This window comes from Erpetoichthys calabaricus, chromosome 1 (genome assembly GCF_900747795.2).
Source record: "Erpetoichthys calabaricus chromosome 1, fErpCal1.3, whole genome shotgun sequence".
Lineage (NCBI taxonomy): Eukaryota > Metazoa > Chordata > Cladistia > Polypteriformes > Polypteridae > Erpetoichthys > Erpetoichthys calabaricus.
In genome coordinates, this window is record NC_041394.2 from 344,909,765 (window position 1) to 344,926,403 (window position 16,639).

The 16,639-nt window shown below is 40.8% G+C and overlaps 1 protein-coding gene across 1 annotated transcript in view; it reads right to left on the bottom strand.

Moving 5' to 3' along the window:
• The window catches only part of LOC114642653 (NACHT, LRR and PYD domains-containing protein 3-like), a 148,468-nt gene that overhangs the window by 24,312 nt on the left and 107,517 nt on the right, over positions 1-16,639 (bottom strand). The window contains exons 13-14 of the mRNA XM_051924930.1: positions 14,340-14,513; positions 6,456-6,629 (exon numbers count right to left, since the gene is read on the bottom strand). Of these exons, the coding sequence (XP_051780890.1) occupies positions 6,456-6,629; positions 14,340-14,513 (348 nt within the window). The remainder of the gene's footprint in view (positions 1-6,455; positions 6,630-14,339; positions 14,514-16,639) is intronic.

Here is a 16,639-nt window from a genome sequence, read left to right on the forward strand (position 1 = left end):
TGTCTGTCCAGGATTTTAAATCACCTGTAGCTCGCAAACCGTTTCACCTATTGACTTGAAATCTGGTACACATATAGTACGTCACGTCTACATACTACTGTATGGGTGGTTACCTGCCAGGTTACACTTGTGGTTGGTCAGGAAGTCGCCTTACATCCGCCACGTGCCCTCTTTCTGTTCCCAGAAGCTGATCATAGAATGGTTTTAATAGTTTACTTTCAAATAATGCAAAGAGTATGCGACACGTGTTTCTCCCTAATTCTGGGATCATCAGGCATACACACTCACTGCATCCCCTCTCGGGAATCGAATCTCTATCGTCAGCACCAGAGTTGAAGCCCCTAACGTTGCGGTCAGCAAGTCGGCTAACATCCGCCATGTGCCGTCTTTCAGTTGCGAGAAGCAGATCATAGAATGGTTGAAATGGTTGCCCCTAACGTTGCGCCACGGCGTGTGGTTCGTTTATACCTCGTGTCTTCTCATTAAACTTTTATCTCGCGAATATGTTATTGCAATCCGCAGCGGGAGCGTTTCTATAAACTTAATTTAAACTTACGTTTTACACCGTGCTTTGTTTCCCTTATGAACATGCTTGTATGCTTCACTCGCTCCCTTCTCAATTGTTTAATGAATTTTTTGCTCTTTGCTGTTTGCGGCTCTTCCTTCATTTCTCCCTACTGCGTTCTTTTATCTCGCGAATATGTTATTGCAATCCTTAACGGGAGCGTTTCAATAAACTTAATTTAAACTTACGTTTTACACGGTGCTTTGTTTCCCTTATGAAGATGCTTGTATGCTTCACTCGCTCCCTTCTCAATTGTTTAATGAATTTTTTGTTCTTCGCTGTTTGCGGCTCTTACTTCATTTCCCCCTACTGCATTCACAGTCTTTTCACGTGATTACGTGGGAGGCGTGATGACGTGACACTCAACTCCGCCTCCCACGGCCATCAAGCTGCCGTCTATTACAGTATATTGTCAAAAAAGAGGTTCCAGTTATGACCATTACGCGTTGAATTTCGAAATGAAACCTGCCTAACTTTTGTAAGTAAGCTATAAGGAATCAGCCTGCCAAATTTTAGCCTTCCACCTACACGGGAAGTTGGACAATTAGTGATGAGTGAGTCAGTCAGTCAGTCAGTGAGGGCTTTGCCTTTTATTAATTAATATAGATATTCACAGAAGCTAGAGACAATAAAATTCTACCTCAAACTTTTCGCTAAGCATTAATCACTGTCTTTCCTAAACAAAATAAGGATTTATTACAGAGTGCATCATAAAGACCAATTTCACTTCTGAATAATGATGTTAAGATACTCTCCAAAGTCCTAGCTAGAAGGATGGAGAAAGTGCTGCCTTTGGTAATATCACAAGACCAAACTGGATTTATTAAAGGCAGACACTTAGCTTCCAATCTTCAACGCCTGTTTAATGTAATATATTCACCCGCAATTTAAACACCCTAGAGATATTATTATCCTTGGATGCAGAAAAAGCATTTGATGTGATTGAATGGAACTACCTTTTCACTACATTGGAGAAATCTGGGTTTGGCCTGAACATTTGTGCTTGGATCAAACTACTGTATACCAATCCAGAAGCTACAGTTTGTATTAAAAACATTAATTCAGACTACTTTAAACTAAAACATGGTACCCGACAAGGATGCCCCTTGTCACCACTACTTTTTGCAATCGCCATTGAGCCACTGGCAGTTCACTGTCAAAATGTGTATGAGATAAAGGGGATTATCGTAGAAGGACCTGAACAGAAAATTTCTCTATATGCAGGTGATTTGGTACTGTATATCTCAGACCCACAAAATACTGTGCCTGCAGTCCTAGCAGCACTAACAGAATTTCAAAAGATTTCTGGTCTCAGAATTAATTTGACTAAAAGTGTGCTCTTTCCAGTGAATTCTCACGCACACAATATTAGATTGGACACCTTCCCTTGGCTTGGTCTGCAATAGAAATAAAATCCTGCAGTACTTCTTTATATCCCTTGCTTTGTGCCCCAATAAATGCAAGTTATCGCCAATATACTAACAACCTAATTGTGCTTCATTCAATCAGAATATGAAACCAATGTACAAAGCATTTTAAGATAAAGAAGCTTTTATCTGTGGCACCTCTGCACGAGAACCACCATTTTCCACGCTTTCAAACATATGCAGTTTTTAACATCTGGAAAACATTTGGGATTAAATCACTTAGTGATCTGTAGTTAGACAACGTCTTTGCATTCTACGAACAATTACATTCCAAATTTATTTTTCCAGCAACACATTTCTTTCACTACCTTCAAATTCGAAACTTTGTTAAACAGGACCTGTCCAATTTTCATCACCTCCCACCTACCTCTATGCTGGAAAAAATATTGCTCACTTTCGAGGACTTAGACAGCTTTTCTGCAATATACAAAACCATTTTACAGTCCCTCCCTTTCAAAGATCCAAGAGGACAGGGGAACAAGATCTCTCACTCAACATCTCAGAAAAGGAGTGGAAGGTAGCAATCAGAGAATTCACTTGTGCTCCATATGTGCAAAGCATACAATTATTTAACTCAAAATTATATATTGAGCACATTTGTCTTTTTTTAAATTGTCCAAAATGTTTCTAGGGCAAGATCCAAACTGCGAATGCTGCAGCCTCAGTGGGTCACATGTTTTGGGCATTCACCAAAATTAACATCATTCTAGACCAAAATTTTTAAATGCCTTTCAGACAGCTTTGGTGTCACAATCCCTCCTAACCCACCAACAGCTGTGTTTGTTGGACTTCCAGATGGGCTTAAAGTGGAGAAGGACAAACAAACTGTGATTGCCTTTACTACACTATTTGCACGTAGACTTATCTTGCTCAAATGGAAGAATCCTAACTCTCCTCTTTTAAGTCAGTGGGTAACTGATGTTATATCAGTTATACCATTTGAAGATGGAAAAAAATCTCGTGTCCTTGCCATGTGCTGCTCAATCTTATCCTTAATAATTCCTTCCATTAATTTTCCTGTGATGCATGTTAAGCTTACTGGCCTATAGTTGCTCTGATCTGCCCTTTCACCCTTTTTATATAACAGGATAATATTTGCCATTTTCCAGGCTTTTGTAATTTCCCATGTGTGCAGTGACTTCCTAAAAACATGTGTCAAGGATTTATATATATTTTTAGAAATGTTACCATTGTTCATCAGTTTGGCTCAATACATCAGTACTATGTGAAATGTACTTGGCCAGATATGCAGAGGTGTTCAAGAAAAATGGAGAATCCCGGGGAACACCAATGACTATTGAAGGGGACTCTACAGTTAAGTCCTAATTCTATATGTACTGATGCTCTGTGTAAGAAAGGACAGAGCTGACTATACTTCCTTAGAAGGCTGACGTCCTTCAACATCTGCAATAAGATGCTGCAGATGTTCTATCAGACGGTTGTGGCGCAGTGGTAGTGCTGCTGCTTTGCAGTAAGGAGACTGTGGAAGATTGTGGGTTCGCTTCCCGGTTCCTCCCTGTGTGGATAGCGCTTTGAGTACTGAGAAAAGCGCTATATAAATGTAATGAATTGTTATTGAATGAATTGCTGGGGAGGCAGCATAAAGAAGAGGGACGCCGCACGCCTGGACAAACTGGTGAGGAAAGCAGGCTCTATTGTAGGCACGGAGCTAGACAGCTTCACATCCATGGCAGAGCGATGGGAACTGAGCAGGCTCCTGTTAATCATGGAGAATCCACGGCATCTACTGAACAGTATCATCTCCAGACAGAGGAGCAGCTTCAGCAACAGACTGCTGTCACTGTCCTGCTCCACCGACAGACTGAGGAGATCGTTCCTCCCCCAAACTATGCGACTCTTCAATTCCACCCGGGGGGGTAAACGTTAACATTATTCAAAGTTATTGTCTGTCTGTATACCTGCATTGTTATCACTCTTTAATTTAATATTTTCTTTATCAGTATGCTGCTGTTGGAGTATGTGAATTTCTCCTTGGGATTAATAAAGTATCTATCTATCTATCTATCTATCTATCTATCTATCTATCTATCTATCTATCTATCTATCTATCTATCTATCTATCTATCTATCTATCTATCTATCTATCTATCTATCTATCTATCTATCTATCAATGAGTTGAAATCAGCCGGCCACAAATGCAGTGTTATAGCGGCAAGCAGATAGTGTAGCCAGAAACAGACAATAGTCAAAAACAGAAGGAAAGATTGTTAATACCAAAACACAATGCAAAGTCAAAATAAACATAGTCATAATGTCATAAGAATTTACAGGAGCCACATACCAGGTGTATTTTCAGGAATCATTCACAATCTAGGATGTCATCTGCATGCAGCACCAACTTATAATGAGCACAGCTTCTGTGAAAATTCCCCCCTTGTAATTGACCATTGTGTCACATCAATAGAGCCACAAAATGGCAGCAATCTCAAAAACCAAAATGGCAAAACAGCAAACATTAAATATATTATTAGACAAAAGTAACATTGCTAGAGAGATAATATGCAAAGAACATATCAATTAGATTGGATTCCCTGAGGTTCCCTACCTCCTGAAATCAATATTTAATGATAAAAATAATTTTAAAGCCAGAAAAAATGTACAAAGTACGCTAAACTGCAGCGATATAAAGCAAGCCCTGTACCTTGATCAGTCATTAGAACTTCTTGTTGAATAAGGTATTCTTTTTTACAGTCGCAACACTCAAAATGGACAAGACCAATTGTCCCTCTTACTAAAAGGGACTGCAGATTAAGAATTTATTAATACAATAGTATTATTTAAGGGTGTTTATCCATTAAAATATTCACAGAGCTGTTCTCCACATTAAAAGAAGTTGTTATTTTTACTAAATTATATTTTTAGTAAACTTATAAGGAAAACCTGGAGGGTATAAGCAGGATTGGCACCCCAGCCACCATAAAAACTTCATATGATCTCAGAATATGGCAGACAATATGGCAGTCCTTCTGCTCTCCGTGGCAGTAGCTCTGCTGCAGCAACCCTATAGGAAGGCTTCTCCCATTATGAAGGGGATGAGGGAAAGCCCTTGGGAGCCTCATCCCTGGAACAGTCAAAATTGTCGGAGAGCTAATGGGTTCAGACTTGTTGAGGATTGGAACTGGTGTGGTGCTGAGGTGTTGCCCGCTTCACAGCAGCAATCGGGTCCCAACTTGAGGCAACCTATCTAGGTAGGTGCATGGAACGTCTTGTCTCTCCCGCATGATGATCATCTTCCTCTGTTGCTGGAGAATCTTCGCAAACTCAGCATTTCAGTGGCAGCACTCTCTGAGGTGTGCAGACCAGGAACTGGCCAGATCTCTGTAGGTTTGTACACCTTTTATTGGTCTGGTTGCTCTGATGGCTGCCATACTTGGGGAGTAGCTGTTGCTGTGACTGATCGGCTCCTTCTGATGGTGTCCCATGTCACTCCTTTCAACAAACACATTATGAGACTCAGATTACGGCACTCCTCGGGCCTTGTCTGTTTTCTCAGTGTATGTTCCGACAGTGGTGAGTGATATCTCGTGAGGGAGACATTTTATTCACAACTGCACTTGGTGGTTGATAGGTGCCTACGATGTGACAGTTCTCTAGTTGTAGGTGACTTCAATGCAACTACTGGCACTGACAGGGCAGGCTATGAGCATTGTATCGGTCCCCATAGGTCTGGCAACCATGGTGAAAATGGCTCCAGCTTCCTTGACTTTGCAAAAGGTCAGAGGCTGCAGATCACAGGATCCTGGTTCCAACACCCTGAGCCACTTCATTGGTCTTGGTACTCCAATACTGGTGGTGCAGTGAAGGAAACTGATCATATCATTGAGGGCAGACACTGGAGGCACCTAAAGAATTGCAGGGTTTACAGAAGTGCCCAGTTTGTGAATTCTGACCACAGACTTGTTGTTGCTACTCTGAAAATTCAGCCTAGGTCCAGTAGGCTACCACCTACTAGAAGAATGAGGCTGCACCTGGCCAGACTTCAAGATCAGGCTGTTTCTAATTAGTTTGCGCACAGATTTTGTGAGGAACTAGCAGACTTAGGTGCAACTGCAGATCTTAATGTGATGTGGGAGACTTTCCGTGACAAGACCCTGAAGGTTGCAGAGTTTTGTGTTGTTCCCAGAAGGAGGTGTTTAATCTCGCAGGGTACCCTGAATATCATACAGAGGAGTTTGCTTTGCATGGCTTGATGTCAACTCCAGTCTCGACTGGGAACTGAGAAGGGCAGGTATTTCCGTGATTAGGGACCATGAAGTTTAAGCTTCATTAGTTTCATAGCAGATCCGTCACCGCATTTATCTACCTATTTTTATACTATATGAAACTGCAGTCTGGGCTGATTTAAGTAGCACATTTATTCTGGGTGCCTTTGACAGTCACAATTCAATGTTCATAATTAAACTTGTTCACTCACATGAACTCACACTCAATTGTTACTCACCTCAGTCTCTTTAGTTTACAGTTTGTGCTGTTCAGCCCTTCACACAGCAAATCTACTCCTGAATCCTGCAGGTTATTATAGTTGAGCCACAGATCAATCAGTGGTGAGTGTGGAGTTGAAAGGACTGAGGAGAGAGCTGAGCAACATCCTGAGGTAAGACCACATGACACCAACCTTTAAAGAAGAAGAGAGACAGAGAGAGAAGTAAGGATTGAGGGAGTGACACAATGACAGACACAAGCATATAGTACAAGGATTAAAAAATAAAGAATAATAGACTCTCATCTTACTCGACAGTTACCTTCCTAAGTATATTGAAATGTCCTTAGACAACACCTTACATTCCCCCTAAAAAAACACTAAACATAGCTTAACCTATACCCATTAATATACAGTATACATTATGTATGTCCATCGGTTGCTTCACATACAATATAAATTTGTAATTGTAGCTTTAAATTCATCATACCCATGTGCAATAATTTGATTGTACAGGTGACTCAGCCTTTGTTTAGGAAACTAGAGATGAGGCTTTCTCAGGTCAATGCAGCCATATTTAGAACAGAATATTATTTTTAAAATGACCGCCAATTTACATCTAGGCATGATAAGATACATAAACAATTACATGTGCCTTTTTGGGTAAGATAGGTGAGAACACAATATGGCTGGGATTCACTTTTCTTCATGCCAAGGTGTGAATTAAAAAGAGAGAGTAAAAAGAGAATAGCAAGCACAACATCCTTGGTTGTGCACCACAGCAAGGCAGCTTGAGCACAACAGAGCTGAGGAGACTTCGTGCCAGCAAAGCAGTGGGTCCAGATGGAGTATCACCACTACTGCTGAAGTCCTGTGTGCTGGAGCTGGGGAGTTCTCTACAGCGCATCTTCAACCTGAGCCTGGAACAGGGAAGAGTCCCGAGGCTTTGGAAAACAAAAATCTAAAATCCCTTCAAGCACTTCCATCAAGTCTCAGGTCAGTCTCATAAATTAATTATCTAAATGTACACTTTGTATTTCTGTGTTTATGGTTTTCTCTTTTCCTTCATTTCTTTGTAAAATGAAACCACTGCTGTTAAACAGTTCCTTTAAATACATAGTAAACCATCCTTTAGAAGAGCCAATTAGAACAGTGTAGGGCCTCAGGTAAGTATTTCACTCTAAAGATTGTTGGTGTTTAACCTATAATATAAAATCAATTTGAACCCAAAGGTAATGCTAACATAATTACTAACGTGATGATAAAAGAGTGAGTAATTTGGATTATGATCACTAATTCAGAATCCAGGCACCCAGGGTAAATAAAGACTCTATAAACATTGGAGAATAAAGTCACTAGAATTTCCAGCCAGAACAAAGAATAAAGATAGGTAGGTGTAGGCCTCAAAAAGTGACAAAAAAAAAAGAAAAAAAAAACAATCCAGGGTCTTCACTGATCAGCCCAGGAAAAGCTCACCCCAACCTAGCTAGTCTCCAACTCCTCTCTGGCTTTTAAAGTTTAGTGACACTGAAAAAATATCAGTAGAGTCAGGGTTATCAGTGTTAAACATATAAAGGCCCATATTAAAAAAAAGTTTCTTCATAATTAATAATTTAAGATAAAATAATGAATAAATCAAGGAGCACAAAAGGCAAAGCCGGAAGAAGAAGCAAAAATATAACTTTGGCCTAAAGGGCAAATCTTCATCAAACAAATCCAGCATTCAAATACAAATAAACTACTTTAAACAAGAGCAGAGGACAAGGTGAGTTTTTTAAGACAGTGGTAAGACCAGCAATGATGTATGGTGCTGAGATATAGGAAGTAAAGGGAGTGCAGGAGAAGTTGGATGTGGCAGTATTTAAAATTGTGAGATGGATATGTAGCATTACAAAGGAAAGGGCAGAAAAAATGAGACAATCAGAGGTACAACAGAGATGGAAGAGACATTTAAGAAAGTACAAGAAAGTGGGTTGCAGTGGTATGGGCATGTAGATAGATAGATAGATAGATAGATAGATAGATAGATAGATAGATAGATAGATAGATAGATAGATAGATAGATAGATAGATAGATAGATAGATAGATAGATAGATAGATAGATAGATAGATAGATAGATAGATAGATAGATAGATAGATAGCAGCAGCATACTGATAAAAAACAATATTAAATTAAAGAGTGATAAAAATGTAGGTATAACAGAAAATAACTTTGTATAATGTTAACGTTTACTCCCCCTGGGTGGAATTGAAGAGTTGCATAGTTTGGGGGAGGAACGATCTCATCAGTCTGTCAGTGGAGTAGGACATTGACAGCAGTCTGTCGCTGAAGCTGCTCCTCTGTCTGGAGATGATACTGTTTAGTGGATGCAGTGGATTCTCCATGATTGACAGGAGCCTGCTGAGCGCCCGTTGCTCTGCCACAGATGTCAAGCTTTCCAGCTCCATGCCTACAATAGAGCCTGCCTTCCTTACCAGTTTGTCCAGGCGTGCGGCGTCCCTCTTCTTTATGCTGCCTCCCCAGCACACCACCGCGTAGAAGAGGGCGCTTGCCAAAACCATCTGATAGAACATCTGCAGAATCTTATTGCAGATGTTAAAAGATGCCAACCTTCTAAGGAAGTATAGTCGGCTCTGTCCTCTCTTACACAGAGCATCAGTATTGGCAGTCCAGTCCAGTTTATCATCCAGCTGCACTCCCAGGTATTTATAGGTCTGCACCCTCTGCACACAGTCACCTCTGATGATCATGGGGTCCATGAGGGGCCTGGGCCTCCTAAAATCCACCACCAGCTCCTTGGTTTTGCTGGTGTTCAGGGGTAGGTGGTTTGAGTCGCTCAATTTAACAAAGTCATTGATTAGGTTCCTATACTCCTCCTCCTGCCCACTCCTGATGTAGCCCACGATAGCAATGTTGTCAGTGAACTTTTGCACGTGGAAGTCCGATGTATATAGGCTGAACAGGACTGGAGAAAGCACAGTCCCCTGCAGCGCTCCTGTGTTGCTGACCACAATGTCAGACCTCTAGTTCTCGAGACGCACATACTGAGGTCTGTCTGCAAGACATTCCACGATCCATGCCACCAGGTATGAATCTACTCCCATCTGTGTCAGCTTGTCCCTAAGGAACAGATGTTGGATGGTGTTGAAGGCGCTAGAGATGTCCAGAAACATAATTCTTACAGCACCACTGCCTCTGTCCAAGTGAGAGAGTAATTGGTGTAGCAAACAGATGATGGCATCCTCCGCTCCCACCTTCTCCTGGTATGCGAACTGCAGAGGGTCAAGGGAGTGGCGGACTTGTGGCCTCAGGTGGTGAAGCAGCAGCCTCTCCATGGTCTTCATCACATGTGACATCAGAGCAACAGGCCGGAAGTCATTCAGCTCACTAGGACGTGATACCTTTGGGACTCCATCTGGACCCAGTGCTTTGCTGGCATGAAGTCTCCTCAGCTCTCTGCTTTCCTGGGCTGGTGTAATTGTGGGTGGGGGAAACTCTCTCTTATGTTGGTATTAGCAGAAGGATGGGTGGTGGGTCCATTACTCCGAGGTGAGAGTGGGTTAGGGTGGTCAAACCTGGTAAAGAAGTTGTTCATTTGGTTTGCTCTCTTCACGTCTGTCTCAATGGTGGTACCCCACTTCGAGCTGCAGCCAGTGATAATCTTCATCCCATCCCACACTTCCTTCATGCTGTTACTCTGCAACTTCTGCTCCAGCTTTCTCCTGTACTGCTCCTTCACCGCCCTGAGCTGGACTCGGAGTTCCTTCTGCATGCACTTGAGCTCATGCTGATCACCGCCTTTAAAAGCCCTTTTCTTCTGGTTCAAAAGGCCCTTGATGTCACTTGTAATCCATGGCTTGTTGATAGCATAGCAGCGTACTGTTCTTACTGGAACTACAATGTCCATACAGAAGTTGATGTAGTCAGTAGTGCAGTCAACAACCTCCTCAATGTTTTCACTATGTGACCCCTGCAGGATATACCAGTCCATAGTTCCAAAGCAGTCTCTCAGAGCCTTCTCTGCCTCAGGGGACCACTTCCTGAATGAGCATGTGGTTGTAGGTAGCTCCCTCACTCTTGGTTTGTAGTGAGGCTGAAGCAGAATCAGGTTGTGATCTGCTTTCCCAAGCGCAGGCAGTGGGGTGGCGAGGAGAAACAATTAATAGGTGGACAAAAGAGTGATGGGAATGGAAGTACAGGGGAAAAAGCAGAGGTGGATGGATAAAATAAAATAAGATATGAAGGACCAAGCTGATAGATAGATAGATAGATAGATAGATAGATAGATAGATAGATAGATAGATAGATAGATAGATAGATAGATAGATAGATAGATAGATAGATAGATAGATAGATAGATAGATAGATAGATAGATAGATAGATAGATAGATAGATAGATAGATAGATAGATGTAGTAGGATTTGTGTGGGGAGACTGGTCATAGGAAGAAGGTGCAGTGGGAGGGAAGATACATTTAAAAATTAGTTCAGAGCATTAGTTTTGTCCACATCTCCTTTTAGCACCTGAGCCTTGGATTGATTGAATCCAATAATTATATCCAGTTCATTCCTGACATCCTTCATGCTATTCTGAGTGAGTCTGTTTTCTATTTTAGCGTTATACGCTTGCTTTCCTTTACTCATTCAGGAGACTTTTTACCTCCTTAGTAATCCAGAACTTGTTGTTTGGAAAACAATGCACTGCCTTTGTTAGTACCACAGTGTTGACACAGAAGTAAATATAGTATATGATGAAGTGACTGAGTTCCTCAATATTGTCCACATTTGACTCGCACATTATTTCCAAGTTTGTCATTTGGAAGCAGTCATTCAGAGCGATTTCAGCCTCCAGGCTCCACTTCCTCAGTATTCTGGTGGTAACAGGCTGCTGTCTTATAAGAGGCCTGGGGCTGGGAATAAGATGAATCAAGTTGTAGTCAGATTTGCTTAAAGGATCTAGTAGATTATGCTTCAAGGCATCTCTGCCATTTGAATACAGCAGGCCCAGCTTGTTATTTCGAGTGGAACTGGTCATTTATTCCAAAGTCACAGGATTGTAGCCATTACAGTCATGGCCAAAAGTTTTGAGAATGACACAAGTATTGGTTTTCACAAAGTTTGCTGCTTCTGTGTTTTTAGATCTTTTTGTCAGATATTTTTATGGTATACTGAAGTATAATTACAAGGATTTCAGAAGTTTTAAAGGCTTTTATTGACAATTACATTAAGTTTAGGCAAAGAGTCAATATTTGGAGTGTTTGCTGTTCTTTCTTTTTAAGACCTCTGCAATTCGCCCTGGCATGCTGTCAATCAACTTCTGGGCCAAATCATGACTGATGGCAGCAGCCCATTCTTGCCTAATCAATGCTTGGGGGTTTGTCAGAATTGGTGGGTCTCTGTTTGTCCACCTGCCTCTTGAGGATTGAACACAAGTTCTCAATAGGATTAAGGTCTGGGGAGTTTTCTGTCCATGGACCCAACATTTCGATATTTTGTTCCTTGAGCCACTTAGTTAACACTTTTGCCTTATTGCACGGTGCTCCATCATGCTGGAAATGGCATTGCTGATCACCAAACTGTTCTTGGATGGTTGGGAGACACTGCTCTTGGAAGGGTGTTTTGGTTTTAACTTTCGTGCTGCCATGTCTTCTTCTCTGTCTGTGCACAAACAGCTCCTGCAGTAAAGTTAAGGCGCCTGTGATTGGAGTGCAAGTAGCTGATTATGGGAGTATTTTATGCACCCTGCTTTCATTATCTTAGCATCTCTTATTGTTCCAGGTGCTGCAGACATAAGACAGCCTTCAGGTCCTCCTCATAACTCTATCCAAGTTTAAAGCCCATTTGAAGTGCAGTCTTGACAAGCTGGAGCTTGGTTTTGCATTGCTTTGCAGTTCACCGGTAAATTTAAAATTAATTTACAATCCACTTATCTGATCTCTAGTGGCTTCTATCAGAGACAAGCCAGAAAGCCAGATCAATTCTAATTTTAAATAAGACTAGTTACTAGTAAATAAGTTCAGAAAAAAAAGACAACTACTGTAGTGAGAAATGCGGAGCTTCAGTAAAAAGGCTGCTGCTTGCATGACACCCGCAAGTACAAGAAATATGGAGAAGGCTGATCAAGCACATTGAATCCACATAGAAGAAGAAGAAGAAGAAGAAGAAGAAGAAGAAGAAATAAAAACAAGAATAACAACAGATGTAAACTTAATAAACAACAGTACAAATGCTAAATATACATTAAATAAGCCTTAGCCAGGACAATAACCCATTTTGAATCATAACAATTTACTTAAAATGATTAGAGTGATATGCTGATATCACTATTTGAAGGAAGAAGGTGGCAAGTACTCTCCGACTGAACATGAACATTTCTGGTTCAAAGCCAAACCCAGCTGTTTGTTCACTTGTCAATGTAAGTTTTTATTTTTAACATTTTTTCCTGCATTGTGCATTTTTATGGTCTGACCATCTTTTTATGATCCTTAATTTTTTTTATAAATACAATAGGACAGGCCATTGAACAGGATAGGGGTTGATGAAAGATGGAAGCCAGGGAAAGCTTTTGCTCTGTGTACTCCATTTGCAATATACATCTGAAAGATATGTGCCTTAAGCTGGGCTGTAGGTACTAAATGAGCCAAGCTTCAGTAAGCGGGAGTTTGTCCTAGTTCACTGGTAACCCAGCTATCACTGGTTCCAGATTTGTGACCAATGCTTCTGGAATAGGTCCATCGACTAATGTCATCCACAATTAGATTAAGCATACTTTAAAATATGGAAGGGTTAAGGATAAAAAGTTCCTTAAATATTGAAAGCAGCACTAACTCTAAATTCAGCTGGACATCAATTTTTTTAAATATCTGATAAAAACAAGATTGCCTTGAAATTCACAAATTTTTAGTAATAGGGTCCATTATATTAGTAATTATAAAAAACAGTTTCCTAACAACTTCATAACATAAGGAATCCCCACGCGGTAAAATAAAAGAGGTGTTGTATTTTTAAATTGATAAAATAAAAGCAGAACGAGATGGGAAGCTACTGTCTTATGTTCAGTTTTTCAAATATGAACTAGTAAATTGGCCCAATTTTCTGATTCCATGCATAACATAGCAAAGAAAACCTTGAGAACTTTTAAAACCTATGTGGAGGAGATATTAGAATACTTTAGCTGTTAAATAACCAAGTCAGCAACCGAGAGGCTAAATTGTCTCCTCTTGTTTGTTAGTTGTCTAATGTATCTGGTTCACGTATTTTAGACTAGGGTCAAGACATTAGATATTTTACTCCAGCTCTGACTCTCTAGACTGGGAATGACTAACTTCACCTGACCGAACTCTAACATGTAAACATGTAAACCACTGGAGCTAAACTCTGTACTTGTAAAGTATTATAGAATAACACACCAGTCCAGTAGTAAAATGCATTTTATAACATCAAAAGTGCTTTCTTTTATTCTGTTTCTGTAATACAAATAGAACTTATATGAGGAGATCAGAGAGAAGACAAATGTGAGGCAGGGCAGTTTTGGGGTTAACAAATAAAACAACTGGCTGGTTAGAAATGATGAGAGTGCTCACTCTGGTAGATGGGCTCTGTGCCATAATGTTGCCTTCAAGAAAAAATAGGAGTCTAAAGGAAATTAAGATGTAAACATGGCTAATATTTAGCATTTAGACACACACAAGCAATTTTAAAGTTGTTCAAATGTTTTCTTCTGTCCTCTGCTCATGTCCATCTGACTGTTTATACAAAATCCTGTTGTTTGATTTGATTTAGGGATGTAATTTTTTATTCTGGTATTTCTAACATTCGCATGGCAATGTCAATAAAAATACAATTTTTAACCCCCCAAAACACACACACATACACACACACACTCACTCCATGTTTACTCACCATAATATCTCTAATTTACAGTTTGGGCTCATCAGTCCTTCACACAGCAGATTAACTCCTGAATCCTCAAAGTTATTTTTGTTCATTTCCAGTTCAACCAGTCGTGTATGTGGAGAGGAAAGGGCTAAAGAGAGAGCTGAACAACATTCGGAGGTTAGACCACAAGAGTTCAGCCTGTGAAGAAGAGGAGAGAGAAATGAGGATAGAAGGAATGATGGGAAATCAGTAGCCCATAGAGTACAAAAACTAAAAAATAATGACCCATGTAACAACAAGTTGAAGCTGGTTACTAATGCATGTGGCTCATGCAGTTACTGCTACAATGGATTTCTTAGTCACATATAGGAACAATAAATAGAGATGAACACACAATTCAGTACTCATAGAGTACAAAAAGCAAATCTCTCAAGTACTGTACAAAAGACAAGTAAAAATCTAACAATAACAGGGCATCAACAAGACTGTAATACAGCATGCAGTTTAAAAATGTTATGGATGTAGGAAGACATGTGCAAGAAGAGACTAGCATGAAAACAGCAGGTAAAAGGATAGTGCAAAGATAGTTGGATATTATGAAGCTACAGGTCAATTATCATGATGTAGTCTGAAAACATGATGATCCAGTCATTGCTGCCTAGTCATGTGTGAAGAGGAAAGGCAAACTTTGGCTCAGACAGTAACTATCCAGTAGTCATTAGTGGAATGTGTAGTAGTTTTCTTTCCAGTCCTAACCAATTATAGTCTCCTGGTCAGGCAGTCCACTAACTAGTTACAGCAGATTAGGGGATTTGTGTTGTACTGGTACTGTAAAAGAACTGAAAAAGGCTGGAGTAAGATGGGAAGTGGGGTTTGGAGTTATTTGTTATTTGCTCCTGAACTATTTTGCCACCAAAAGCTGATATCAATATCATAGTCAAAATTTTAATACTGATCAAACACTACAGAGTAGTATAAGCCAGGGACTTTCTGTCAAAATGCAAGAAATGATTGATGTCATTAAGCCCCGCCCCTTTGGATTGATGTCATTAAGCCTCGCCCATTTTGATAGATGTCTGACCTTTCCTTGAACCCGCCCCCACATCCTGTTTTCCCCAGGAAACTGTCAAGAGCAGACTTGATGGATGTCTGCCCCCTCTCTCATTCTTCCTAGGGCACGAAGCGGAAGCGGAAGCAGAAACAGAAGCGGACAATGGCCGATAGTGAGGTGAATCGCGTTGAAATTGTAGTCGAGGAACTCCAGGCACTCGATGAACAGATTCAGAAACTTCTGTCCAGACGTAGATACCTCAGAGATCTGAAGGCTCGGCTGTTGGATAAACCGTCCTCGCCATCTGTTATCAGCGTAATATCAACCCCGCGTTGTGCCGCTCAAGTCACCTTCACCCCCGCGCCTCGTAGGAGCGACACCGATGATGACCTCGGTGTATTTCAGCTATGCAGGCGGGGGTTCAAGGCCAGAACACCTCCATCGGCACAGGCAAGCATCGTAACGCAGAACAGGTTTGACCCTCTAAGCGTCCCCAGTTCGCCTTCAGCTCCTAGTGATGTAATAGTGGTAGGTGATTCTATTGTTAGGAACCTCAATATCACTTGCCCTAATAGAAAATCTTTTGTTTCTTGTTTTCCCGGTGCTCGTGTCCGAGATGTGACGAGACGTGCGCCGGCGATCTACAAGAACAGGGCAGTTGGAGCAATTGTTTTACATGCTGGCGTAAACGACATAAGGCACCGACAGTCCGAGATCCTCAAGGCAGACTTCACTGCATTAATTAAAGACACAAAGGAGAGGACCCCATCGGCAAAGATCTTCATCTCGGGTCCACTCCCTCTCGTCAGACGATCAAACGAGTACTACAGTCGTCTGCTTGGTTTAAACAACTGGCTGCAGGGCTTCTGCAAGAATCAAGACATCGGTTTCATCAACAACTGGGACCTCTTTTGGGAAAGACCGCGTTTTTTCAAGTGAGATGGCCTGCATCCGAATAGCTTCGGCGCCCGGGTCCTCTCCGAAAACATATCCAAGGTAATTTGTTTATCTTGACTATCTATCTCTGCTTTTAACCCCTTCCGAATTGCCATTCCTGTGCTTGGTCATGATAATTGTTTAATAAAATCTTCCATAAAAGTGCACAACATAAATACTGTAATAACCAATCTTAATGCACATAGAAAATCTAGGCAATACGGCATAAACACCAATAATTTAATTAAAGTTACTACTTTAGATGAACAATGTATTAAAACTATAAAAACATATCATAGATTAAACAAAAAATACACGTAGAGCGGCGCTAATAAAA